Source organism: Pteronotus mesoamericanus, unplaced genomic scaffold (assembly GCF_021234165.1).
Source record: "Pteronotus mesoamericanus isolate MK-2021 breed Mesoamerican mustached bat unplaced genomic scaffold, CSHL_Meso_final scaffold_408, whole genome shotgun sequence".
Taxonomy (NCBI): Eukaryota; Metazoa; Chordata; class Mammalia; order Chiroptera; family Mormoopidae; genus Pteronotus; species Pteronotus mesoamericanus.
In genome coordinates, this window is record NW_026555315.1 from 2,325,731 (window position 1) to 2,353,139 (window position 27,409).

Here is a 27,409-nt window from a genome sequence, read left to right on the forward strand (position 1 = left end):
CTGGCCAAGGACGTGACCCCGTGCTGCAGCAGCGGTGTGCCCAAGTTCACACGTCCCAGGTAAGCCGCACAGGCTCCCGCGTACCTTTTCCTTCCCACGTGGGACCCAGGGGCCACGTGCAGGCTGGGCTCTCTTTTGGTTCCCTCTACGAGAAATGCTTTCATTTCCTCGAATCAAAGAACTTGTGCATGCTTTTTCAAAAATAAGCTTCACTCCCTGGCCAGGTGGCTCAGTTGGTTGGAGCGTCATCCTGTACACCAGAAGGCTGCGGGCTCAGTCCTGGGTCAGGGCGTGTCTGGGAGGCACTGATCTATGTTTCCCTCTCTCCCTTCCTCTCTCTCTCTAAAAGCAATAAAAAAACCAAACATATCCTCAGGTGAGGATTTAAAACAGTGTTTTAAAAAAGGTTACAAGGCTGTACTTTCCAGACATGTTGATAGACAAAGAAACTTGATCCACATATGAAATCAGATGCTTCATAATGTAAATTTGATTGGCGCGTTCACTAGCGCAGAGGTCTGGGGTACGCCTGACCCGTCGGTGCTCCTGTGGCCAGCAGGTCGCCGGGGACCTGAGGGAATCACCGTGTTTCTGATGGGCGTGAGCAGTTTCAGGGACATATTTTTCCGACTGTGATTCGCGTGGTCCTGAGCTTCGGCTGGGATGAGGGGCGGGGGGACGCGGCAGGCACACCGCAGCCATCAGAGGTAGTGGCCTTCCTGCCTGGGCGGTTCCTGCGGCTGCCCCGCCGCGCCCTCCCTCTCGCCGAGCTCGGCCCTCCCCCAGCGCTCCTCGTCCCCCAGGGTCCCGCCCACCTGTGGCTGTTTCTGTCCCTGTTTCACAAAGACTGGGAGAGCTGGGGAAGTCACAGCGATTGTCCCTGGACTTCTTGGCCCGCCTCGTCCCGGAGCCTGCAGCTGCCGCCCCCGGTTTGTTTAAGCGTGGGCGCCTTGGGTTTGCGGTCCTCGTCCCGTCACTGTGCTTTGTCTGCAGACAACCCACAAGCGCTGTCCAACCACGCACGTGACGAGTATAACTTAAACGTTACAGTAGCCACGTTAAACAGTAAGAAGAAGCAGGCGAAGTTAAGTTTCATAGTCTATTTTAGTTAACCAGATATACGTACATAAAATATCACCTCAGCATATAAGCGATCGAAGAATTATCGAGGTATCTTACACTCTCATACTGAGGCTTCGGAATCGGGCGTGTGCATCCCACTCCAGCACGTCGGTTTGGAGTGTCCTGCTTCCATGTGCTTCGTGGCCCTGCGTGGCCTGTGGCCTTCAATTCAGAGTGTGGGTCTGGGTGGACGAGCGTGCGCCTCCGACTTGCCGCATCAGCTCCTCGTTGCATGGATTTGGGTGTGTGACCAGAGGGTCCTACGGGAGTTGGTGTTTCTCAGCTGTGAGCAGACACGAGGGCGGCGTGGGCGCCTTTGGAGAGGACATCACCTCCCGCATCCCCGGTGCAGAGTCTGCAGTCCCCCGTGGAAGAGATGCGCGCCCCACGGCGCCCCGGGCTCTGGGTGCCTCTCCCATCGGTCTGGCGCTCCGGTGGAGGCAACTCGTCCTCTCGAGAGGAGCCCCACGGACTCCAGTGTCCCCAGGGTCACCCATGGGTCCCCGCGTCGCACGCTTCCTTTGCAGGCCTGGCAGCCACCCAGAGAAGCTTTCAGCATGGCTCGTGTCTGTGATGACCAAGGGGGGGCTTTCCCGAGAAGCGCTTTGTTCCTGGGGCCTGGTTGGTCACTGCTCTGTGTTCCTCCATGTCCCCACAGTGATGCGCCATGCCGATCGTCGATAAGCTGAAGGAGGCCCTGAAACCTGGCCGCAAGGACTCAGCCGACGACGGAGAGCTGGGGCGGCTGCTGGCCGCCTCGGCCAAGAAGGTCCTTCTACAGAAGATCGAGTTCGAGCCGGCCAGCAAGAGCTTCTCCTACCAGCTGGAGTCCTTGAAGAGCAAATATGTGCTGCTGAACCCCAAGCCCGAGGGGGCCGGCCGCCACCGGAGTGCAGACGAGCCGCCGGCCAGGAGACTGGGTATGGACGTGGCGCTTGCTGGCGGGGGGCACCGCTGTGGGCGGGCGGGCCAAGCGCTGACTGGTCAGCAGGGACCAAAGCAGAATGCGGTCCACGAGCTGTGGGTTTGACGTGCGGTCCGTGGATTTTAGTTGTGGGGGCAATGAAGTGGGGTTGGTCCGAAGGAGGCCTGTGTCCTTAGGTTTTCTGGGGACTCGTGTGTGTGACAGGATCCCGCGGGGGCTGGGAACCAAGAAAGAAATGGGCGGGCTGCTCAGGGCCGGGGCCCGGCTCCTCCGGCCTGTCGTTCTCTGCATCTCGTCCTCTCGGCCACGGGGGCCCTTAAATTCCAGACCCGTGTGGCCTGGAGGGCCCGTGGGACGCTGGGCTTCCCCCGGGCTTTCTAGGCCTTCCAGCGACTGGGCACACCAGCGGCCCTTCAGTGCCACGTTGGGACGAGTGCAGCTACGTGTCCGTCCGCGATCTCTTTCTGTGGCTGGACCGTGTGCAGACTCGCGTCACCCTCCTTTCGTCCCTGTCCCTCAGGCAGCGAGCACGCATATGACAGCGGCGGGGACGGGGTCCCCGCCCCACAGAAAGTGCTCTTCCCCGTGGAGCGGCTGTCTCTGAAGTGGGAGCGCGTCTACCGTGTGGGGGCCGGACTGCACAACCTCGGCAACACGTGCTTCCTGAACTCGACCGTGCAGTGCCTGACCTACACGCCGCCACTGGCCAACTACCTGCTCTCCCGGGAGCACGCGCGGAACTGTGAGTGACTGTGAGCGGGGGCGGGCGGTGCTCTCGAGTCCCCGGAGCGGCAGCCTGCGCATGAAACAGACCCATGCGCTGGTGGCGCTCCCACGCGCAGCCCAGACCAAACTCGGGTGACGTTCACGACACCTAGTAACCGGTAACCTTCAGTTGTGCCCGCTGCCAGGCAGGCTGTGGAAGTGAGTCACTCAGGCAGAGAGATGGTCTCCAGGCTTTTCCAAACGTCGTTGCCCAAACAGAAAAGGGTTTTCAAAGGGCACCTCCAAATACAGGGTGGGGTAAAAGCAGGTTTGCAGTTGTTTCTATGAAAAATAATACAGTAATTAATTAATAGTAATACAAGAATAAACTGCATTTTGTGCACTCTCAACTGTAAACCTCCTTTTGCCCTACCCTGTATGTATATTCATTTATTTTATATACCTATCATATTGGTGTTTTATCGACGAAGAAATTAAATCAGTAGTTGAGAATCTTCCCACAAAGAAAACTCCAGACTGAGATGATTTACAGATGAGTTTTATGAAATTTTTAAGACTGAGATTGTTCCGATGCTTCCCATGCTCTTCTGGAGAGTAGAGGAGGAGAGAGGGCTCACCCGCTCATTCCCTGAGGTTTTTATAGCTTGGGTAACAAAATTAAACACAAGGTGAGAAAGAGAAATTATAGTCTCCTCTTATTCAGGAACACAGATAATCGAATTCACACAAAATTCATTAATCTTTTAAGCACCACGAGCAAAGCGTGCTCATCCTAGGAGCGCAAGGACGTTCTACTGCAGCGGGTCTCCGAGGCTAACCGTGGGGGGCAGCCCAGTGCTTGCCAGCACAGCTCTGGGGCTGCCCGCCGGCTCTGCTTCCTGATTCTGCATCTGTGAGGTCGCCACCCGGCCTCCTCGAGCTGCCCACCCCCCCTGCAGCGGTCAGATCGCCTCCCTTGTAGCGCAGGTGGGGGCGCACTGGGGTCACAGGGGGCATGTAGGGCCGGGCTTGGCGCGCAGTGCGCGCTGTGTGAGCAAGCGCCCGCTTCGCTGCCTGAGTGACTCTTACCGTCTTAACAGATCAAGAGAAAAGTCACTTGAAAACAGGAGCCAAAAAAGTACTTTATGATAAATTCGTAGCCAAGTAGCAACAGAAGGGAGTTTCTGTATCTCGATAGACAGGAAAACTACAAAACAGCATCTGTGTAGGAAAACCTTGCAAGCGCGCCCCTTAGCCTGAGCCGCGCCCCAAGGACGCTGTGGTCAGCGCCTCTGTCCAAGAGGGCTGGTCCTGGCCGGAGCGGAGGCGGGAGGAAGAACGAGGAGTGACGCTATTGCCACACTCCTGCATAGGAAAGCAAAAGAAGCTGTTGGCAGATCAGAAAGTTGGCCGCCTGACCAGATCTATGACATTAATACTCACAAAGTTGGTTGGATTTCTCTCTACCAAACAAGCTGTAAAAAAATTGCTAGTGTAAAATGATTTATAAGAGCAACAACAATGACAGAGTATTTAGACCTAGATTCACGGAGATGTGTATGGAAAGCCGTTACCACAGGGCGTTGTGGGGTCACCTGCTGGCACGGAGGGAGGTCTCAAGGGCCTGCAGTGTTGGTTCTCCCCGGTTTAATGCAGCAAATGTAGTTAAAGTCACTCTAAGATATTCTCAAATTTATACGGAAAAGGGAAGCAAAGGACCAAATATCACCACGACACCTTCGAAGAAGAATCCCAATTGCAAAGTCTTCTTGTGATGGTGGAGAAGTGAACGTGGAGTATTGGGTCAGGGAGAGACGCTGACCAGTGGGTTAGAACAGAGAGCCCAGAAACACATATTTGGAAACGTAGTATTAATATGCCAGTTTTTCACATACACATATACGTGTGTCTCCATTTTAAATAAATACAACTTTAAAAAAAAACAACTTGGGTTTACATGTGGAAGGAATAAAATAGGTTTCCCACGATTCGGCATACACATGCACAAAGGACTGAAAACACTGTGTCCAAAGTAAAAGGTGACGCTTCTGTAACAACCGTGGACAAACATTTCCCTGACCCTGGGAAGGGAGACGTCTGACTTGGAACTCAGGTGCTGGCCGTGACCGAAATCACTGATGCATTCAGCTGCCTTAACATTAAGAACTTTTGTTCATGAAGAAAAAAACCACTTTAAATTAAAAGGCCACAGAGTGGGAGACGAAACCTGGGATTGGTACCGAGAAGCAAGTGAAGAACGACAGGAGCAGCAAGGAAGGACATTAAGTATTTTAAAAACAGATAAAAATCATGCACAGGCACCTTCCAGAAGAGGAAACCACTGGCCAGGAAGCACCGGGAAAGGTGTGCGCCTCACCGGTCACCTGCGGACGAGGGGGCGCCTGCAGGACCCCGTGGCACGCTGCACCCAGTCGTGGGCGCGGGCGCGGGCGCGGGAGCCTGCAGCCGACAGTGGGTTGGAAGGTGCGGGTCAGTGAGATTCTCTGTGTCCTCCCGGGCTGAACGGGCCTGACCCGGGCGGGTCCTCCTCAGCCTCCCGTGAACCGGGCTCTGTTACACGTCATTTTGTTCAAAGTCTCAGAATCCGCTGGCCACGTGGAGGACTTTCTGTACTTTGAAAAACCACCTGACGTTCTCCTTCAAACAGTGTGCTGCCCAGCAGTTCTACAGAAAAGCTCAGCCACGTGTGAACCAGGAGCACAGGCGGGCGGTGGCCTGTTGGGGGCCCATGTGGGAGCTGGAGGGGCCAGGGTCGGCCCCCCAGGGAGAGGAAGGAGACCTCTGCTCCGTGCATGTCCTGCCTCGCCCCGAAATGTCGTAACTGTGACTTCTGAGCTTTCTCAGAGTGCGATGCAGTCAGACGCCTCGGTGGGCCTCGCCCCCCCGAACAGGCACATGAGGGTTCTCGGGTGCTGAGAAGTACCCCCGGAACCCGACAAGGCCCGCTGGCCTCGGAGTGCCGCACGCAGGTCTGGCCGCGAGCCTGGGCCACGCCTGTGCCCGGGCAGAGCGGGAAAGAGACGCTGTCTGGCTCCCAGGAGGGCTACGCCCTGTCCGTAGCCCGTGCTGCCCACGTTCGAGCAGCGGAGCCCCACGCTGTGGCCGCGCATGGCGCTTCTCTGCATTGCCGATGCAAGTGCTCATCCCCATGATGCTCGCTCTGTGTGACCAGGGACTTGGAAGCCCTATTTCTACTGATTCTGGCTGAAACTGTCACTTGCCCTACTTAGGGGGGATGCTTCCTGGGCTCGGGCCTGCAGCACTTCCCGCAGCGGGCAGGAGCTTGACCTCCGGCCACGCCCGCAGCCGCCTCCTGGCCCGAGTCTGGGCTGGGGAACGGGCTCTTCATCCCACGCTTGTGAAGGCTCGGCGCTAAGTCATTGTCAGTGCCATTTGCTTTTTGCCTAAATTTGAGCCCCCTCCACATTTCTTGTTTTTAAAATAAAAGTAGTAAATGGGTGTGTCTAGAAGAGTCAAGAAAACTCCAAAAGGAAAAATAGAAGCCTCCCCTTTACGTAAAGGTGAGCACACAACTGCGTTTTTGATGTTCTTCCAAGGAGAACTTTTTGTATAAATACTAGTATATTTTATTTATCAAAATTAAGACTCTTTGTGTTGTGATAAATACGCGTAACATGAAACTTACCACGTTGAAGTGGGCGGTGGCATTAGTCACGTTCCCACTGTCCTGCAGCCACCACCCCATCACCTCCAGAACCCGGCCGTCTTCCCAGATGGGAGCTCTGTCCCCGGGAGACGCTCCCTCCCGGCCCCTCCCCTGGCGCCCATCGTCCCCTCGCTCTCCGCGAAGCTGACTCCTCCGGGGGCCTCGCGTCAGTGGGGTCGCACAGGGTTTGCCCCTCTGCGTCTGGCTGCCGTCGCCGAGCACCGTGCCCTCCGGGCCCCGCCTGCCTTGGCAGGGCCGAGCAGCCCGTTGTGCGTATGCCCCGGGCGCCGGCCGGGCCCCCGCCGACGGACGCGCAGGCTGCCGCCGCACTGCGCCCCCGTGACGGCGCTGTGGGCGTGGGCGTCCAGGCCGCTCCCCCGGAGCCTGCGTTCGGCCTTTGGTTCTTGTGTTGCACACCCAGACGTGGAATTGCTGGGTCACGTGAGAATTCTATTTTTAATTTTTTGAGGAACTGCCAACTGTTCTCCACAGTGACTGCACCATTTCAGGCCCCCAACAGAGCGCCAGGGGTCCCAGTTCCCCCACATCTTTGCTGACCCGTGTTCTCCGTTTGTAAACACTGGCATTTTGTCTACACAGTCAACAGGCCACGTGCTGCTTCGTCCCTGACTGTGAGACGGGCCTCGGGAACTGGGTCACCGGAGCCACTGACGGGGAGACAGACCAACTGGTCTTGGCTCGGGGGCCTGGAGCGGGTCTGTCTGCAGAGGCAGCGCCATATGCGAGGCAGCAGTGTCCCCGGTGCTGCAGGGACGTGCCGCCTGGGAGACGAGGCCCCACACACATGAGGACACGAGCGCAGGGCTGCCCAGGGCAGCGTGGTTGGTGGCAGCGGGGGAAGCAGGGTTAGCGTTCCCTGGTGGGGGCAGGGTGTTACGCACTGTGCCTCTCTGCCCTGGGAAGTCCTCGGGGGCGGGTGAGGGCCCGGCGTGGGCTGGCAGGACTGAACTGCGGGCTGTGGAGTGACAGGCACCGCGGCCCCAGTCGGTGGAAAGGGAGGGGACCCCCAGTGGCAGGGCTGGCCACTGTCTGCGGTACGCACGTGTGTTCAGACGCCAAGGGCGTTCGCGGGCAGTGGGCCCAGCTCAGGCTACTGGTTTTCTCTGATGGGGCAGGGGACAGGGCTGGGAAGTGCCGGAGGGACGGTGAGCTATCACACCAGTGTTTCTCTTGGGAAACACCTGTGGTGGGGGGGAGTCGGGGGCAGGGATGCTCTTTCTGCTTCTCTTTGTAGTTAAATACGTCATAATTTTAAATAAAGGTAAATCGCATCAGTGAGGAGGAACAAGTAACAGGCTTGCCTGTGGGGTCGGCCGCTGCCGCCGTCGGTCACTGTCTGCGCCTCGGGGCCGTCGTTGGCAGGGCTGTGGTCCGGCTCCGGGTGCCCGGCGGGGCGGCCTGCAGATGGGGCCTGCTGGCCACCTGGGGCTCCGCAGAAGCGTCCCGAGCCCCAAGGGGAGCGGCATCGTCTCCCCGAAGCCCCAGGGCGGGATGAGGGTGCCGGGAAGCCCTGCCAGTCGAGCCTGTGGGCTGGGCGATGGAGCTGGGAAGGGAGAGAGAGCGTTTCCCCAGGCTTCACTGTGGGCATCCCTTACTCTCTTTGTGAGCAAACACACGAAGGAACTCTGAGAAGGACCTACAGAGGTCAGCAGGCGAAGCCCGGGCCACGGGGCGAGTTAGGGGCACACCCCTGGCGGGTTGTCGCGGCCACCACAGGACCTGGAGCTCTGGCTCCGCTGCGCTTCCCCAGCTTCCTCTCTCGGTCACGGGGAGGGGGACGCCCTCCTGTCACCGCCTCGTCCCTCTCTGCAGGTCACCAGGGGGGCTTCTGCATGCTGTGCGTCATGCAGAACCACATGGTCCAGGCCTTCGCCAACAGCGGCAATGCCATCAAACCCGTGTCCTTCATCCGGGACCTGCGAAGTAAGTGGGTCCTTACTGCCTGCGGCTCCACAGCGGGTGCTGGGCAGCGGGAGGGAGGAAGCGGTGCCCTGAAACTTGGCCGGACAGTGGCGTGGCCGGCGGAGCTGGCGGTGCACAGGGAGGGGCAAGGTGTCGTGGGCGGGCAGGTGGCCGTGAGGAGAGCTGGGCGATGGTGCTGACCACCTGCCGTCCAGGTCCACTGTCCCTCCCGCCGGCGGGACAGTGAGGTAGCTGGCTTTTGAAACCTGCTTAGGGCGCAGCATTAACCCATCTGTGTGGCGTCGGCTCCAGGAACGCCGGTCACTGGGTGGATTCCCAGCCTCAGTGCCGGGCGTCCTGAGGCGTCTGCGCGCTCCCCTCAGTGCGGAGCTCTCAGTCTCGCTGAGCAAGGCTCGTCCTGGAGCCGGGAGTGGCCATCGCTGCACAGGGCTCGGTTTCTCCCTGGCCCCTTCAGAGGCCTGCTGCGCGCGCCTCCTCTCGCCTGATGGCTGCCCCTTTCCTCCGCAGAGATCGCCCGGCACTTCCGCTTCGGGAACCAAGAGGACGCGCACGAGTTCCTGCGCTACACCATCGACGCCATGCAGAAGGCCTGCCTGAGCGGCTGCGCCAAGTGCGTGCCCTGCCCGCCCCTCGCCCCTCGCCCCTCCCCGGGGTCCCCCCTGCCCCCTGTGCGCCCAGGCCCTCGACCTGCTGAAGCCCCGCCGAGGAGCCGCCGCCTCTCCTGGTTCCCGCCCCCACCCAGGGCGCAGCGGCCGGACCAGGCGGTGGCCACACTGTCCCCCGACTCCGTGGAGGGGTGGCTTCAGTGGATCTTGGGGCCTTCACTCTGGAGGTTTCCTCCCTTTTTAAAATCTCCCCATTATTTTGACCTGGAGGACCGGCGGTAGGAACTACAATGCTTTTATGAGGATTTTAAAAACACGCAGGAAAATGAGGGTAGGAAGTGGATAATTTTTGACACATCACTCTGCCCAGTGACGTTTCCTAATTTCAACTTGGTAAGCGGGTGGCACGTTGACAACTTCGGGTCCTTTTGTGAAAGAGCCGCTGTCACGAAGGCTTTGTGTCATTCCTGGGTCTCTGGGTTTTGACGAGAGAGAACAGGCGGGAACGGGGTCCCGCTTCGTGGCTGGTGCCGGCGCCCGGAGCGGGAAGCTGCACTGGTGCTAGCGGCGGCCGTTGGTGCTGCAGTGGGGACCGCCCGGGGCTTAGTGCCTGGGGGATGTGGCTGGGCCGGCAAGTCTGCGGGGGCAGGTGCCGTAGGATGTGACTTCCGGTTCTGCGGGTGGGCGCAGCGCGTTGCGTCTTCGCAGCGGGCAGAGCCACCTGGGAGCCCTTAGGACTGCGCGAGCCCGGGCCTGCGCCAGGGGCGGGAGCGAGCCTCCCTGGAGGCGGGGGAACAGGGGGGATGGGGGCGGGGGGCGGCGGGGAGGCACGGGTGCCTTTTGCGCTTGGGCTGAGTGCGGGGCGGAGTCCAGGTTTGCGGTCGGGGCAGCTGGTAGGTGCGGCGGGCCACGCTCGGCACCGGGGCCCAGAGTCGGGCACGTGCAGGTGGGGCGGCGAGGGGGTCACATTGCGTGACCCAGGCATGGCCGGCCTGCGCAGGGAGTGAGGGCTGCCGAGCACCCGCTCGCGGGGCGGGGAAGTGAGAAAACAGCGGAGCAGTCGGAGCTGCGCCTGGGGTGACACGTGCAGTCCTATGGGCAGGGGAAAGGGCCTTTTTGTTCTTTAACCTTGAACTTGCGAACAGACTGTAAGGTTTCTGCTTCTGGGAGCTTTCTGACGCCCCCTCTGTGAACGTAGGCTGCGTGCCCGCGCTGGGCGTGGCATCCTCCGCGCGTCTGTCCGTGAGTCCCGCACTGTCCTCCCGCTGTGTGTCTGCTGCGCCCTGCGTCCTGGGTCTCTCCCGGCCTCCCTGCGGCCCCCGTAGCGGCTGCTCTATAAGCTGTTGTGGTTGGACGTTCACCGCCCCCACGTCTTCACGGAGATTGGCAGCTGTCAGCATCCCAGGGTGCCCTGTGCTTGGTCCCCGTGCCTGCCGGGAACGCAGCCGCGCCTTCGACCGCCGCTGGGCTGCTGAAGTGCTGCGCTCCTGGCGTGCCTGGGGGCGGCTTGCTTTGGGAGCCAGGCTGGAAATGTTTCTGTTATAGGCAGGTTCAGCCCCTGACATTGATTGCCGTGACTGAAGCTTGGTCTTGACTTTGCCATTTTATTTTATGACAATTACAGAAAGTGCATTGACTCTGTTTCCTTCTTTGCCTGATTTGCCTCTGCTTGTTCATGTCAGGCTCCCGTTTGGCGTTCAGGAAGACCTGTATTTTGTTCCTCCTTCCACCGCTAAATCTTGATCGCATTGTTTCTTACTTTGTTGGAACAGACAAGATTTGTCGAAGTCCCCTGATGTTGGTCCCCGCCTCTGCTTCTGTGTCGCAGCGTGGCCACCCCAGGCAGCTGGTCCCCTCTCTCCTCCTTGTGATGTTAGCATTTGATCGTTCGCTCAGCAGCCTTCTGGGTCTGATTGCATTCTTTACAGTCTGATGGTTTCTCTAGGAACAGCCTGGAGCTGGTTGCTGGCCACTTGTCCTAGATATCAGGCCCCGGCCGGGGACAGAGGGTGACGGGTGGAGAGTGACTCTGGAATCGTGTGGCCAGGAACGTGTTCTCACTGGGCAGCATCGCCATATCTGAGCGCCCGCCCCCCGCTGCCACCGCCGTCCCAGTCAGCCCTGCTCCTCGGCTGAGCCCTGGGAACGGTCGTGCCCTGGAAACGGCGCAGGAAGTCAGGCTGACGCCCTCCGGTGGTGCAGCGGGTGTCCCCCTTCCACGTGGCTTCTCTGTGAGGTTTTTACGGTCCATCGTCTGTTGCTGGGGAAGGTGACCTTTGGCTGGCGTGGCTGCTGATTGGAAAGCGATTCTCACCTTGGGGACGTGCACGGCTGTCAGCCTGGAAGTTTTTCTCGTGTGCTGGTTTTGTGTGTTTGAGGACACGTTACCTTGTCAAGGTCTCAGGTCACTGAGACCTGTCACCTGCGCCCTCGCCGGGACCTGGTATCCCTCCCCAGTCCTCTCTGCAGCATCGTCCCTGGGTTGTTATGGGGAATCTCTTCTCTACTGGACACCTGGTACTTCAGCCTTCATTTCTGACCCGATGCTTTTTTCCCCCACCTGTTTCCTGAGTTCAATTAGCTTTCTCTTTAAAAAAAAAAAAAAAAAGATTTTATTTATTATTAACGAGGGGACGGGAGGGAGAAAGATAGGGAGAGAAACATCAGGATGTGAAACATCGATAGGTTACCTCTTACGTGCCCCCAACTAGGGATCTGGCCTGCAACCCAGGCAGGTGCCCTGACTGGGAATCGAACCAGCGGACCTTTTGGTTCGCAGGCCGGCACTCAGTCCACTGAGCCTCACCAGCTGGGGCTAACTTTCCCTTTTTTGCTTCTATTTCTACTTCTAAAATTTCTCACTCAAGGTGGTTTTCCATTTCCCCAAATGCTTGTGCCTCAGCTGGGAGTTTTGTGTTGTTCTTTTTTTCCACTTGGTGCTTGTTTTCTGGGGGCTGATTTTCACCCGTGAGGTGTTCGCTTCTGGTTTTTCAGGCTGTTTTCATTTGCCCCTTGAATTTGGGGACTGGCCCAGTTGTTAGCCCGGGCGCCCCCTCCTGCCAGTGCTGGGAAGTGCACTTTGTGGTGGAGGCAGCAGGCTGGACGGCTGCATATTGTCATAGTTTTTCAGGCCCCGAGTTCCCCTTACCTTCCTTGTTCTCCAGCACCCGGTTCCCTGGGGGGCCCGCCTGCCTGTCTGCCGCCACCCAAGAGTCACCATCTCCCGACCGCCTCCCCAGCCGCACCCTGGTGCCCAGGGTCTCAGAGCCACGCACTTTATGGGCTTCCACGGCGCAGCGGGAGCTTTCCTGTGACACGGCGGGCCACCGCTGGCCCCGTCTCTGCCTCGCGCAGTGTTCCCCGGACCTGCCTTGGTGTTCACTGAGGCTGGGGTGGGATCACTGAGGTGGCCTGCTGGGGCCTGGCTTCGATTTAACATCTGCACCTTCTCTGTCAGGCTGCCCCGAGAGAGGCGCTGTGGTCTCTCCACTCTGGTTCCAGCCCGCGTTACCGGGCGGCCTGGTGGCAGCTGCCATCACAGGAGCTGCTCTGAGGTTGCTCGTGGCCTTGCTAGTCGTTGGAGTTCAGCGTCCCTTCCGTTGATGAATCACGGAGGTAGTAGGGGGTGGCCGTTCGTTTTCCATTCCCTGACATTGCAAAGACCTCGGTGACTCTGTTGGTCGCCCACGTGTTTTGGAGTTGTTTTCCCCAGTGAGCCCCCCTGAGCCTAGCAACCCTGCCGTCAAAGTCACAGGCTCTGGGCGGGGAGCTGAGACTCGGTGCCGTCGGCGCCCTCTGCTGGTGGCGGGAGGCCGTGTGCACGTACCTGCGTGCGTGCACGCGCGTGTGCGGAGTTCTCCGGGCGGCTGCGTGTGGTGAGGGGGGCCCCAGCTGGGGAGCCCCAGACGTGTCTGGAGAGCGGGGCAGGTGCCAGGTGGAGGGGACACTTGTCCTCGGAGGGACTGGGCCACACTGAGCGCTGCCGCAGTGCCCCCGGGAGAGTCTTCAAGGCTGACTGGCCTTGCGTCCTGGAGGTCTCAGTGGCCCCGAGGAACCAGCCAGGCAGGTTCAGCGGGTTGCAACTGAAAACCGGGGCAGATGCCAGTTGTGTGTTGCTTCCAGAACCTTCCTTACATGAGTAGTGGCGACGTCCAGGCGCTGTGCTGTAGTTAGTAGACGGGCGGGGGGGGTTTGCAAGCAGGTTTGCCTGCTCCTGAGCCCACGCCTGGGACCACCGCTGTCCTGCTGAAAGGGGTACCCACATGGGGATTTTGTCCCAGATAAGAGGCTAGTACGGCCAGTCGAGAGGAGGCGGAGACCATCAGGGCTGAGGCCAGTGAGCAGACAGGTGGGAGGAGCGAGGTCACTGCTGGGAGGGACGGAAGGGGGTCCCAAAGGCTTAAGGGGATGGTTGTGGGGAGCGGGCTGTGTGCATCAGAGCGGTTCAGAGAGACCCCAGACGCCACTGGGGTTCTGCTGGGACTCAGGCCGAGTGCGCCAGACTCCAGGTTGCGTGGGGAGCAGGCCTGGCCCTGGCCAGGCTGGCGGTGAGACGGGAGGGTGCGGGCGGGGCCGCGGGGCCTGCTCTGCCGCCGTTCGCTTGAAGGCTCCTGGCCTCCTTTCCAGGCTGGACCGTCAAACGCAGGCGACGACTCTGGTCCATCAGATTTTTGGAGGCTACCTGAGGTCGCGTGGTAAGTGGAGACCTTTCTGTGCCGCTTCTTGTTGAAGACTAGAAGGCCGACCTGGAGACGCGGAGAGCGAGCGCCCAGGCGGGCCCCTCCCTGGCAGGCAGGCCCCGAGGCAGGAGCCCACTCTCCGAGCCGCGCCCTCGTTCGGAGAGTGGGCACGGTGCCAGGGGGGTTTGCAGCGGAGCATCCAGCGCGTGTGGAGTGAGAGCGGCGTCACTCGCCCTCAGCCCCTTAGTCCCTCCGGTGGGACCTCTGCCTTCAGCTGGGCAGCGCGCGCCCACAGAGGCCGCGGGGTCGTCCCGGGCAGGCGCCCCGTCTCTGGGCCACCCTGGGTTTGATGTGCGTCTCCTTGTGGACTTGGGTGCCAGTGAGCTCGCCTTCCGGTGCCCGGTCCTCGGGCTGGCTTGCCGAGAGGACCTCCCTGCTCTAGGACTCTGACCCCTGGTGGTGGCCGGGGACCCCTGGGCGTGGCGGCCGGGGACCCCTGCAGCCGCCCACCTCCTCTCTGTTCCGCTGCAGTGAAGTGCTCCGTGTGCAAGAGCGTCTCGGACACCTACGACCCCTACTTGGACGTGGCCCTGGAGATCCGGGTACGGGCGGTGGCTGTGTATGCGTGAGGCCCTGGGGACAGAGGGCGAGATCCCCAACCACAAACCCAGCCGGGGCACGTGGTCCAAACAGAGCAGGCAGAAATACTTAGAATCCTTGTTCCTCAGAGTAGGAGTGGTCATTGTCGCATGTTTCCTTCTAGCCTTTTTTCTATGCACTTCTTTCCACTTAAAAAATTAAAAGACAAAACGCGGTTGTGCCCTGAGGCGTGGCGGCGGCCTGGGGCTGAGAGCAGACCGGCGGCCGGCCCACCTCGTGGTCCTCTCTGTGGGGAAGGCAGGGCGACGCTGCTGCCCCGCCCCGGGGTGGCGGGTTTCCAGTCCTAGAAGGTGGCAGCGCGCAGGCCAGTTTCATGCAAGTGGAGGGCTGGGGTTTGCTGCCTCAGCCTGAAAAAGGCCTCACATCTGGCGTTTCTGGAGGAAGCCTTTTTCTTCTGCTGTTTAGTCTGGTCCTGATTTTTGTCTTTCTCAGCAAGCTGCAAACATTGTGCGCGCTCTGGAGCTGTTTGTGAAGCCAGATGTCCTGAGTGGAGAGAACGCCTACATGTGCGCTAAGTAAGTTTTGATTCACTTGTGGCCAAGCAACCAGGGCGGCAGAGAGACAGAAAAGCCACCTAGCCTGACCCTGCCACTTGTCCCCTCCCAGCTACCTCCCCTGGAGGTGACCCAGCTCACGTCTCCTGCATCCTGCTTGTATGTCTTTTGGCTCAGAGCCTCTCCAGGGCGCAAACACAGCGGCCTCGTGGCCGGCAGCTCCGCAGCACGCTCTGTGCTGGGCCGGGGCGAGCGCCCGCGGCCACGTGCTGTGGAGGCTGCATTCCGCAGCTTCTGGTCCTCAGGCTTCCTCGGCATTTTTCCATTTCAGCAGGTGCAGCTCTGACCCCGTTCTGTTGAGGTCGAGCAGTCTCAGTGTGTGGGTGTGTTGGTTGCTTTGTATTTAGGTCATTTAAAGGCTGCGAAGAACAGTTTCCCTCATTTTGCTGTCCTCGGTTCCCTGCGACAGCTCCGCCTCCGTCCCCAGGGCGGGCGTGCTCTTCGCGATGCGGGAGGCACCAGTGTCGCCCGAGACCTCCTGCCATGGCAGCTCAGTGTGCCCACTGACCTGCTGACCTGGTGTGGGGACAGCTCCTCGGACAGGCACTGACCCCCGCTGCCCTCCCTCAGGTGCAAGAAGAAGGTGCCCGCCAGCAAGCGCTTCACCATCCACAGGGCCTCCAATGTCCTGACCCTGTCCCTCAAGCGCTTCGCCAACTTCAGCGGCGGCAAGATCACCAAGGTGAGTGCCGGCTGCCGGACAGAGCGCCCAGGGGCTGCGCATCCCGCACAGTCAGGGTCAACAAGCGCCGTCTGACTGGATTTTTCCCCCAACCTCCGCCTGTGCTCGGGGTGTTCCTGATGGGGGGTGTCCGGGTTTCCCTAAGAATAACTGAGATGCCCTGACTGGTGTGCCGCAGCGGGTTGGGCATTGTCCTGCAAAGTGGAAAGTCACAGGTTCGATTCCTGGTCAGGGCTCGTGCCCGGGTTGTGGGCTCAGTCCCCAGTCAAAGCGCGTGTGAGAGGCGACCGATGGGTGTTTCTCTCCCTCCCTTTCCCCCTCCCTTCCCCTCTCTCTAAGAATAAAGAAATACAGCATTTTTTAAAGAAGAGTAGGTATGATGAACGTGGGGCTGTGGAGTTCTGACCCTCCGTGTCCTGTTCGTCTGCAGAGCAGGTGCACTTGCGTGCTATGGCTTTTTGGGGAATGGAGGATGACCTTTCCTTTTTACACAATGGCGTTGTCACAGAGGTCGTGCTGCGTAACGGCCTGGAAGTCCACTCGCAGTTGTTAGAGCTTTGGCCACGGTGTGGGGCCCCGCACGCCCCTGAGCCTCGGCTTTCCCGCCGGCAGTGCGGGGGCCTGCTGAGGCCAGCGTTTCCCTAACTGATGTCCTGCAGGACATTAATACTGTCCTTTGAAAGAGTGTGTTCCGCGCTCAGCTGCATTTTGGAAAGGCCGACGATTCTTTCTATTCGCAGGCCTTCTCCAGGCCTGTAGTAAGCCGTGTGGCATTTTGACCTCCCAGAGGGAAATTTAGTATGAAGACGTAAGTCTCTGAGCTGAGCTGTCTGGGAGGTCGTTCATCCGTTCATTTTCCTAGTGCTCACGCGCTTGCTTTGCGCTGCGCCCCGCGAGGCATAGGGCGTCCGTGGGAAGTAGTTGGGCGCGCGGGCTGTGTGCGGATGTGCCCGGAGGCGCTCGTGGAACCAGCTTCCGGCCGGAACACAGTCTGAGGAGCGCCAGCCTGCTGGCCCGGGGTGTGCGAGCCTGGGGGCTGGGGCTGGGGGCGGCTTTTGAGACTGGAGCTCGGCATCAGAAGGAAGAAGATACGTCAGGAGGTATCACAGACGTCACATTGGTTTGAGGAAGCCAGACGCAGAGAAGTGCACACAGTAGGACTGCAGCTGGATGAAGCTCAAACAGGCAAAACTGGTCAGGAGTGGCAGAAGTCGGAACAGGGGAGCGTCAAGGCTGGGGCACCCGCGGGCACGCGCGGATTTTTCAGGTCGATGCCTGTGTCTTGACAGGAATGTGGGTCACAGTATGCACTTGTAAAACCCATTATACTGTGCACCTGGGAGCCGCGCATCACACGCTGCGTGGATTGTACTGTATTAACAAGTCTCTGTGTGTAGGCAGATACACAGGTATGGTACCTCTCCCGTTATTTATCGAAAGATAATTTTAAGAAATACCTTCCTATGAAAAATTGTCAGTTTCTGAAATAAACTTTGACATGACCTTTACGATCCACTGGTTTAAAGGTCATTTACTATGGCCACTGGCTCTGCGGGGCCAGCACCTTTGTTCCTGAAGTCCCAACCCCGCATCTCCTCACCTCCCCGCCCTACACACGCGGGGCCTGTGGAGAGGCGGGGAGGACAGGGAGCGACTTCTCATTTAGGAAAAGGCACTCACTGCTCCGAGTTTTCCAGTGTCGGCTGAGGGAGGCCCCGCCAGCCAGCTGCATGCTGGTCGCCGCGGGCGCAGGGCCGGCCCCGGGAGATGGAGAGGCGAGCAGGCCCGGCTCCAGCGACGAGTGTTAACCGCCTCTGGCCTGGCCTTCACACAGGACGTGGGCTACCCGGAGTTCCTGAATGTTCGCCCATACATGTCGCAGAGCAGTGGCGAGCCTGTCATGTACGGGCTGTATGCCGTCCTGGTGCACTCAGGCTACAGCTGCCACGCCGGCCACTATTACTGCTACGTGAAGGTCGGTGGCGGCGCCGCGTGGGCGGGGTGTGGCGGGGCGCGGCGGGCTGGCAGGCAGTTTGCCCGAGGGCAGGGGCACCCCGCTCTGCGCGGGCATTCGGGTCCTCGCGCCACCTCAGTGCGCGGAGGGCAGAGATGCCGCTGAAACCCGTCCCGCCGGACCCGAGCTGTTCTCAGCCGCGCGGGGGCGGGGCGGGGGGCTCTGCGGGGGCCGCTTCCGGGGCCCTGGCTGGAACCCGAGACGCCTCGGGGAGGCCGAATGTTGGTGGGAGACGCCGTGCAGACCAGAGCTGCCGACCTGTCCCTCGGGAGGGAAAGCTTGGGCCCCTGGCACCAGGATGAGGGGGCTCAGAGCGCACAGGGGGTCACAGTCGAGCTGGACAAACGCCAGACGCCCCAGGGTGGAACCGTTGCTAGTTAATCAGCACGCGGATGTGCGTGGCGATGGACGGCAGGTTCTGTATTCCCTTTTTTAAAAGGGTTACGGAATGTCTGGTTTCTATTTTTCTACCCCACACCCTGTGCCGCTCCAGGCAAGCAACGGCCAGTGGTACCAGATGAACGACTCCTTGGTCCATTCCAGCAACATCAAAGTGGTTCTGAACCAGCAGGCCTACGTGCTCTTCTACCTGAGGTAATGCATGCCCTGCCCGCCCCCGCCTCCACAGGCCTCCCCAGCCCCCTGCCCGGCCATTCTGCCAGCCAGGGTGCGGGCTGGTCCCCTGGCGGCTGAGTAAAAGCCAGAGCCTCCGGGAAGGCCAAGGCAGGGTTCTGTCGGCCCCGCTGAGGTGACTGTGAGTGCAAGAGGGAAGCCACCTGTCCTCTTCGCGCCCCAAGGTGGGGGAGATGCGGGCGGCCGGCACACCTCCCTCTGTGTGCAGAGCGCCCACGGCGGGCGGGGAAGCGGTCGTCCTGTCGGGAGGGAGGGGCTCGGTCGTGGGAGGCCGCAGTGGCGTCCTTGGGAAGGCGCCTTCCTTGGGGCCCGCTGTCGCCGGCCCGGGCGCTGCAGAGCGTGGAGACGGAAGGCGCTTTTGTGGCTTCACGCGTGTCCTGCTGCGGTAGGATGAGGCGCTTGAGGTGCCTTGGCTTTCTGACCGATGGACTCTGGTCTCGGAAGAGCTCTGACCGCAGTTTGCCCTCTGCCTGTGCTGAGCCGGTGCCCAGGCTGCGCAGCAGCGTCAGGGGTCTGAGGGCAAAGCGGATTTCAGAGACGCACGTCCGGAGGGGCCAGGCTCTCCCTGGCTGCATTCCCCTCTCCCCCACCTTTTTAACAAAATTGTAACCTTGAATGTAATTTGTTTTGACTCCTTCTCACGCTGAGTTTCCGTGATGTGTGTGCAGCTTCTCTAAGGGACCCCCGGCCTGTTCTCTCTCTGGCAGGGTCCCGGGCCCCAAGAAGTCCCCCGAGGGCACCGTCTCCAAGGCAGGCTCCTCCCTCGCCAGCCGCCCCTGCGTCATTCCCGACCACGTCAAGAAGGGTGTTAGCAACGGGACTGGCTCGTCGCCCCCGGCTGGAAAGGTACCCCGTCGGCCGGATCCGGGTCTGTGCCGCAGGTCGGCCCCCCACACCTGTGCCTTGGGGGCGTGGACACCCCAGACCTCTGCCTGCTGGGGGCCTGGCCCAGCGACTGGAGAGGCAGACTGGCCTGCCTGCTCCGGGTTTACTCTAAGTTGGCCATCAGCCGACACAGGGTGAGCAAACCAAATGATGACCCAGCAAATCCCGGCTAAGTCACGGCGTGGCCCCAGCTTAGAGCAGCTGCCATGCAGAAGCACAGCGGCAGGTTCGCTGAGCAAGCATCTGGGAGAAACATGGTTTAGCCTCACTTTTTTTTCTCTCTTTTTAAAATCGTCACTCGAAAACATGTTTATTGATTTTAGAGAGAGAGAGAAACATTGATTGCTTACCTCCCATGGGGGGATCAAACCCGCAGCCTAGGTGTGTGCCCTGACCAGGGATCAAACCCACACCTTTTGGTATAAGGGACAATGCTCCAACCAATTGGGCCACCTGGCCAGGGCTGTCCTCACATTTTAAAACCGAAAGGGTGAGTAGTTTGTACCAACGTTAACTTCCTGATTTAATCATTACACTGTGGTTACGTTGAGAGGCCCTTATTCTTAGGAATGCACCCAGATGTATTTAAGGGTAAAAAGGTATCATGTCTAAAATTTACTCAAATGGTTAGAAATACACATGTACAGAGAGAGAAGGAGGGAGGGAGAGAGAACATGCTAATGTAGTAAAACATTAGCAATTAGGAAATACCCTTGAAGTTATTTTAGTGTGTATTTGAAACTTTCTACTAAAAAAGTTCAACTCAGTTTTACTAAGAAAGTAATGAGCGATATAAAGGACTCACTCAAGCGACTTAAAATCACTCTGTCGCCTGTGTGAAGGATACCAGTGTCGAGGTGATGAGAGCTACACTGAGACCCAATTAATGGATATTTTGGAAAAAACACTCGCGGTGAGAGCACAGCAAGCACAGTGCGTCGGTGTGAGTCTCAGTTCATGGAACCGGGCAGGGCCCAGCCATTCCGTGTCCGGAAAATGAGCCTGGGCTGTTAATGCTGGGAAAGGCGCGGTCTTCCGGTGGTTCCCTCAACAAACGGTTTTAAGCCCAGGCACCGCAAGACCCGGAGCTGGCGGGGAGGGCTGCAGCGGCGGGCAGTCCGCGTCCGGGCCTGGGGGCCTTTAAACCCTGAGCTGGCGGCCGAGACATGTCGTCGCGACTCTAACGAGCCTGCGAAGGGGAAGGATGGGGGCTTCCTGTGGTTTTGTTAATTTTGGTGACAGCTGGAGAGTATAGCTTAGTAAACTCTTGATACAATGAGGCGGCAGCCAGGCAGACGTTACAGTTGGCGGTAACTGAGGGCGTGGAGTGGGGTGCGGGTAGAACGGACTGGTTTCCCCCGTGTGGCCAGAGCCCCCGGAAGGAAAGCCCACAAGGAGAAAATGCTGCGCGTTCGTCGGTGGCTATGTTCAAGGGATGTTCCTGTATACTTTGTTGTGTTTCTCAAATCTTGATGGAAACCGACTGCTTGCACCGTAAAGGTGACGGTACAGGTTCGCACCCGTAGGTAAAAGAGTCCGAAGAGGTAGCGGCACCTTCACGGCGCGCCCGTAGAAGCGTCCCGATGCGCGACAGGCCCGCAGCGGCACAGCTGCTCGCACCTCCCAGGAGGCCGTCAGCGTCTGACCCCGTCCTCCGCTTCGCTCTCTTTCAGAGACTAGACCCAGCGATGCTGAGGAAGCTGCAGGCCACCGAAGAGACGGGTGTGCCCGTGTCCAGGACCAGCGCCCTGTCGGGCCTGAAGCCTCAGAACGGACACGTATCTCCAAAGCCGCCCTTGGGGTCCCCTCCCCCCCGGCTTTCCAAAACCCCCACGCCTCTGCCGACCGTGCTGGATGGGCCTGGAGAGAAGGCCAAGAAGCCGGCTCCCCCACAGCCACACCTGTCCCCGCCCCTCAAAACTTCTCAGGGGTTCCACGGAACCAGCGCCCAGGGCGGCGGCAGGTGCGACAGCCATAGGCCAAGCTCCTGGGACAGCAGGGGCGCTGTCCCCGCTACCTCACCCACGCTCCCGGCCGCGGCCGCAGCCAGCGGGCACGGGCCCTCGGGCCCCGCCCGCGCCAGGGGGGGCTCCAGCAGCTCCAGCCCCGAGCGCTCGGCTGGCAGCGACTCTGCCCGGTCCCCCGGGCCCCCCCGGGGCGGAGCCGCCCGATTCTGTGATTCTCAGGGAAGGACCCCCGTGGCCAGCCCCCCCAGGCCACTGCCGACGGGCGAAGACCCGAAGGGGGTGAAGCCGCGGTCCCCCGTCCTGAGCAATACTGCCACGGAGCCCACAAACACCATGTCTCCTCCACCAGCCAAAAAGCTGGCCCTTTCTGCCAAGAAGGTGGGTGTGTGGGAGTCTTGTCGCTGGTAGTGCCAGGAGGCTATGGCTTGGGGGAGTGGGACACTGGGCACCCCGGGTCCAGAGGAACCGGCTGGTTTAAGCCTTCCCAGGCACCTGCAGGCCAGCGGGGCGGCCCCAGGACGAGGCAGGGTCAGGGCCTGAGCTCCCGCTACCGCCGCCGCCCGTGGCTGAGGGGGGCGCAGGAGCGGGGCGGGGGGCAGCAGGCCACCCTCCTGGCTGTGGGGGAAATGAGCCTCGGGACCGGCCCGGGGCAGGGCTTCACGGGGCGGGGGCGCCAAGCGAGGGGCGTCTGCAGGTCACGGGGCCCGAGGACACGGGCGCTGACCCCTGTGTGGGGCACAGAGCTCCGTGGGGGAGTGGTCATGCTTGGAATTTTGTTGAAATTTCCTTCTCTTTTCCTTTTTGTTTCTAACCAAAAACACTTCTGATTCTTCTTCTACCATCCCCCACCCCTCGCTTCCCCCCTTTTTTCTCCGTCTGTCCCCTCATCCTGCTTTCTGGACTCTTCCGTATGTTTCTTTTTTTTTTTACATTTCTTTTCCCTCTTCACTCACGGCAACCTCTTTTAGACCACCAAGTTTTTATTTATGTCAATAACTGCAGGCCAGCACCCTGCGGAGGGCCCCCGGCACTGACCGCCGTGCAGCCCCCCTCCCACCGCCCTCCGACCTCACCTGCCCCGGGAAAGCCACTCACCCCGCCGTTGCCTGCGCCCGGCCCACCGGTCCCACCAGGTAAGCGCGGGCACAGGCCCCCGGGGCCGGCTGCTTCTCCCCGCGGCTCCCGTGCGCGCTCGGCAGCTGAGAGCGGCAGGCGGCCACCTGCCGGAAGGCCGGCACGGGCGGCTGGACAGGTACACGGCCCCCTCTGCGCTGGGCTCCTCTGCTTCCCGGTCCAGGCTGCTCAGAGGCTGTGTGGCCTCTGTGGTGCGGGGTTTTGCACCTTTGTCTTCATTTTTGCCTACCTGCCACGTGCATGTGCTGGCTCCGGTGAGCTGTGAATGGAACCTCTTGCATCCCCTCCCCGCCGAGGACAGGGCCCCACGGAGAGATGGGCGGGAGCTCCAGCAGACCCCGGTTGGGCTCGGAGGCCTTGGCGCTGGGTTCCCGGGCCCATCTCCGAGTGGGGCAGGGCCTGTGCCCTTCGCTCCCCAGAGCCTTCCCGGGCAGGGACTGTCCCTGGCACCACCTGCTCCGAGCTGGTGTCTCGAGCAGGGACACAGTTCTGTGGGTGCTGCCGGAGCTCTAGCCCCCAGTAGGCGCCCTCCCTGGAGGTTTGAGTCCCCCCTCCTGGCCTGGTGGACCCAGCTGTTCGCACCGCCCCGGCGTTTGAGTGGCCCTGGGCAGCTGGGATGGGAGGAGCAGGGGAGGCAGGTGGGCGAGGCCTGTGGGGTTGGGCGGGGCTGGGTTTGCCCTGGGCAGGGGTGCGCCCCTCACTGGAAGGCACCGTCTGGCTGCACAGCCTCCCCCACCTCACACGCCGCTGTCCCTGGCTCAGAGTCATTTTTGTTTATTTTTTAAGATTTTATTTTTTATTTTTAGAGGGGAAGGGAAGGAGAAAGAGGGAGACGTTGATGTGCAAGAGAAACATAGACCAGATGCCTGTTTCATGCCCCTCACTGGGGACCTGGCCTGCAATCCAGGCACGTGCCCTGCCCAGGAATCGAACTGGTGACCTTTCGGTTCGCAGGCCGGCGCCCTTTCCACTGAGCCGCGCCAGCCAGAGCCTGAGCACAGTATTTTTGCACTTCACAGGTCCTTAAACATTTACGGCACTTACTGGGCATTGTGTCTTTGTGTGACTTTTAACCCCAGCAAGCGGAGAGTGATAAGATGCAGTGCAGTCTCTGTGGCCACCAAAGCCTGTTCTGGTTTAGGTGGTGGCAGTAATGACCCTGTTTATTTGGTGACCTTTTGAGACAGGCGTTCTGGTTGGGCACTGACACGTAAGGAAACCCTAGACTGGAAAGTGAACCTTTCCCAGGCCACAGAGCGAGCAGGATGGGATCAGGGCCGCCCGCACCCGGCCCTGAGCCCGTGGTCCCTCACTCACCCTGGTCTGTGACCCTCCTGTGGAATCGATTTCCCCGGCTTTCCCAAGCCCCAAGTTTTGGAGGAAACTCATAGCTGATGATGTACAGGCCTGTGCTGCTCTTTCTTAAGGGGGCCCCAGCCCATGCCTGGGCATCTGGCGGCTTTGGGGGTTGAAAATTCATGGCTTAGCAAAGCTTTCCCCTCTTGACATATCAGTATTGAAAGTTAAAAACATGAGAGTTTGTAAAAATACTTTGAACAGCTTGGTGACAAGAAACTAAGAGGTTTATAACGACGTTCATCAGCTTTGATATTCAGTCAAAATGAATTGTACAGTCTGCATGTCTTTTCTAACTAGTTCCCTGGGGTTCCCAGGGGCGACCCTTGGCTGGAGAGTGGGGGCCGAGAGTGGGCCTGCGCCTCAGGACAGCCGGCCTCGCTGCCTGACCGTCCTCACAGGGCTGTTCTACCTGTTCCCAGGTCGCCCAGCCACCTGAAGCCGCCCCTCGGCCCCCACTCTGCGGCACTGCCCAGCAGCCCCCAGCCTCTCGGGATGTCCGCCTCTGCTCCCTCGCCTCAGGTCAACGGGGGCTTCCGGGCCCCTCCACACCAGCTTCCGGGAGCCAGCGAGCCCCCCCAGAGTCTCTGTAAGAAGAGGAAGAGGAACCACCAGGGAGAGATCCAGGGGCAGGGCTCAGAGACAGGGAGAGCAGTGGGGGCCCCTCCTGGGAAGAGGAGGAGGAAGAAGAGGAAGCGCCCAGAGGACGCGGACACCTCCGCCCTGCAGGAGGGGCAGCACTGGGGTGCCGAGCGCAGGAAGGAGGGCCGGGCAGAGCCGCCTGCGGCCAGGCTGGAGGGAGAGAGCGGACAGCAGCCAGTGAATGGCCAGGGCCTTGTGAACGGCTGGCAGGTGGGATGCAGGGCAGACAGCCCCCACGTGAGCAGGAAGAGGAGGCGGAAGGGAGTGGAGAGCGGTGGCCGCGAAGCCTGCGTCCACCAGGACCCACCTTGGCCCAGGTGAGAGCAAGGGGCGAGGCGCCCTGCCTTCCCACCCACACAGCCCCGCCCACTCCCAGGCCGGCAGTGTCCGGCAGCTGGCCAGCACGGGGGACGGGGTGGTGGCCTGGCCCCGGCCCGCTGGCTCTTTGGTCGCATCACCCAGTTTGTAGGACTCGCCTCGGTCGGGGTCTCCAGCGTCCTTGCGCTCGGCTGCGGCGTGGACAGCCCGCAGGCTTTGCCCCCAGGCCAGGCTCGGGGTGGCGCTTCTCCGGGTGACTGCAGGGCGGGAGCACATGCAGTTGGGGGGCGGGGGGGAGCCTCCCTCATTTCGCCGGGAGCCGACCGTCGACTGTCTCCCCAGGAGCCGCCCTCCCTCAGAGGCTAGCGAGCCTGAAATCGCTGCAGCGTCCCCGAGGAAAAAGAAGAAGAGAAAAGGAAAGCCGGAGTCTCAGCGGGAAGGAGCCGAGAAGGAGCAGCCCGAAGGCCGGAGGAGCGAGAGGCCGGGGGGTCCTGCCGTCCCAGGGAGCAGCCCCGTGCCTGCTGTCAACGGCCGGGGTCCCGGGGACCTCACAGGTGTGCGCCCGGGTGAGGCGGGGCGGGGCGCTGGGGGGAGGGACTGCGAGCTGGTCAGGGGTGCCCAGAGGCAGGTGCTGCAGGACGTCGCCTCCGAGGGACGGGCGGGCGCCCTCGCTGGCGAGGGAAGAGCTGGTGTTCAGACCCAGTTCTCTGCGGGGCCTCAGCGCTCACGCAGGCGTCTCTGCTCACAGGGCTGGGACGGGGCCCCCGGGAGTCCTGGAACGAAGAGCGAGACGGCGACGTGGTCCAGGAGCTGCTCGCGTGCTGCTCGGATAAGGCCTACGGCAAGAAAGGTGCTGCTTTGAGACTGGACTCCGGGGTTACTGGGGGCGGAGGGTCCCCGGAGATCCTGGTCTCAGGAGACTGGGAGCGCAGGAGTCACACGGCTTTAAAGATGGAGAGAGGGTCTCGATGGCCCTCTGGCCCCACCGCCGCTGCACAGTCAAGAGCTGGTCCCTGCAGGGGGGTTTGTTGTGGAAGGACCCTGAACGGCTTCTCCCTGGGTCCGGGGCCAGAGAGCGGAGATCGTGCACCTCTTGGGGGGGCAGCTGGGGAGGAGGGGCCGGAACACTCGGAGAAATAATGTGAGACTTTGTTTCTAAAATGAGGCCGCGGGTTTAGAAACAATTACATTTTGTGGGGGGTGGGCAAGGGCAAAGGGGGTCAGCTGCACGGTGACAGAGGTTTGGCTCTGGGCGGGGGCGCGCACTGCAGTGCCCGGCGCGGGGATCGCAGAATCGTACACGTGAAACCCGTATGATTTTATTAACCAACGTCCCCCCCATAAACTCAGTTTTTAAAAAAGACTAAAAAACAATTAGGGTGGTGGGAAATCCAGAGGTGCCAACACGTGTGTGTCTGTTCCAGTTTTGACGTGGGATGGTGAGGTGTCAGCTGTCAGCCGGGACGCTGTTCGAGACTGCGAGTTGGCCCGCGCCTCCACGGTGATCGACGACTGGGACGAGGAGTTTGACCGTGGGAAGGTAGGCCCGACCCCGGCCGCTGCCGGTGCCCTGCGGGTGCTCGGGGCAGGGAGGGCTCAGTGTCTGGGCAGTTCCGGGCAGTCGAGGGCTGGACTGGAGCCAGGTGCCACGTTCACGTGCGGATTGGCTGCTGAAAGTGTGTGGCCACAGGCAGTGCACAGGTCCCTGGCTGCTTCTGTCCCTTCATCAGTGATGCGGGGTCGCAGGGGCTCTTAGAGGCCACGTGAGGAGTAAGCTTGTTTGTTACAGTGCACGGCGAGGGTCCTGTCACACTCAGGAGCCCCGGGGACCAGGGGATGACCCTTTCAGGTAAGTATAACACCTGTGATTCTTGATGTAGGAAAAGAAAATTAAAAAGTTCAAGAGAGAGAAGAAAAGAAACTTCAATGCCTTCCAGAAGCTTCAGAACAGACGGAACTTTTGGTCTGTGACTCACCCGGCCAAAGCTGCCAGCCTCAGCTACCGCCGCTGATGCGCCACAGCCCACGTGGGTCCGTGTGGGGCGTGAGCGAGTATGTGCGCGGGGCCGCGGGGTGTGGAATGCACGCACAGTGGTCCCTCGCGGGGCACAAGCATGTAGCCTCCCAGCTCCGCCTGAGGCCCCGCGCAGCTCCTGTTGGGCGGCGCGGGAGCCCAGGAGCGGGGACTCCCCACGTGCCCTCCCTCTCTCAGGAGCACCGCTGTCTGCCCCACAGACTCGTGAAGACGGGCATCCCTTCCCGGGAGCCGGCCCCGTGGGCTCCTCGGGCTGGGGCATCAGCAGCCCCTCACCGGAGCCTGCTGCGGAGGACACGCACAGAGGCTCCAGCGCCTGTGGCCAGGACCTCGGGTGGCACAGCACGCCCGTGACAACGTGGAGAGCAGGCGGCAGCACCGTGGGAGCCTGGATGGCAGCGTCTGGCCCGGGCCGCGGGAGAAAGCCAGGGAGGACAGCGGCCACGCTCCGCCTGTGTGCTCGCACACCCTCAGGGTGACCGTGTGGCTCTTCTGGGCCCGCCATCCATCGCCTGCTCCTGGTGGCTGGCTCTGCCCCCCGCCTGGGCCCTGCCTTCCCTGTCCCCTCGGCAGGGCTCTGTCTGTATGCCTTACCTGTCCAGCCTGAGCACGGCCCGCCAGCGCATCCGCCCCTCGCAGGGAACTGGACCCCATCCCGGGAGCAGGCCGCAGCGCCGGGCAGGCGGGGGCGCGAACCGCTGTGCCAACGCGTACGTTCACCCGGCTGCTGCCCGCTCTGAGGGGCTTCCCCGAACCTTCCTTGCAGCCACAGCAGCTGTGGGTCTGTATCCGGGTGGTGGTCTTGGGGTAGAACCCTCCTTTACTGCTTAACACAAGCCAGTCACTTGGACCACGCCTGTG

General features: G+C 60.7%; 1 protein-coding gene across 2 annotated transcripts; it reads left to right on the forward strand.

Annotated features, from left to right (window-relative positions):
- On the forward strand, positions 1-27,074 carry USP36 (ubiquitin specific peptidase 36). 2 transcript variants are annotated; one of them, XM_054592926.1, is made up of 20 exons: positions 1-59; positions 1,781-2,042; positions 2,568-2,789; positions 8,274-8,384; positions 8,892-8,994; positions 13,616-13,683; positions 14,200-14,270; positions 14,761-14,843; positions 15,453-15,564; positions 17,399-17,539; positions 18,072-18,172; positions 18,919-19,057; positions 20,770-21,441; positions 22,066-22,196; positions 23,976-24,512; positions 24,856-25,067; positions 25,262-25,363; positions 25,938-26,053; positions 26,394-26,544; positions 26,749-27,074. In XM_054592926.1, the coding sequence occupies exons 2-19, from the start codon at positions 1,790-1,792 to the stop codon at positions 26,523-26,525; spliced, it is 3,306 nt and encodes a 1,101-aa protein (XP_054448901.1). In that variant the 5' UTR covers positions 1-59; positions 1,781-1,789; the 3' UTR covers positions 26,526-26,544; positions 26,749-27,074. The 2 variants fall into 2 exon arrangements, with proteins under 2 accessions (XP_054448901.1, XP_054448902.1); XM_054592927.1 differs by lacking the exons at positions 1-59; positions 1,781-2,042; positions 2,568-2,789; positions 8,274-8,384 and having other exon boundaries at positions 8,864-8,994; positions 14,765-14,843.
- The last annotated feature ends 335 nt before the right edge of the window (positions 27,075-27,409 follow it).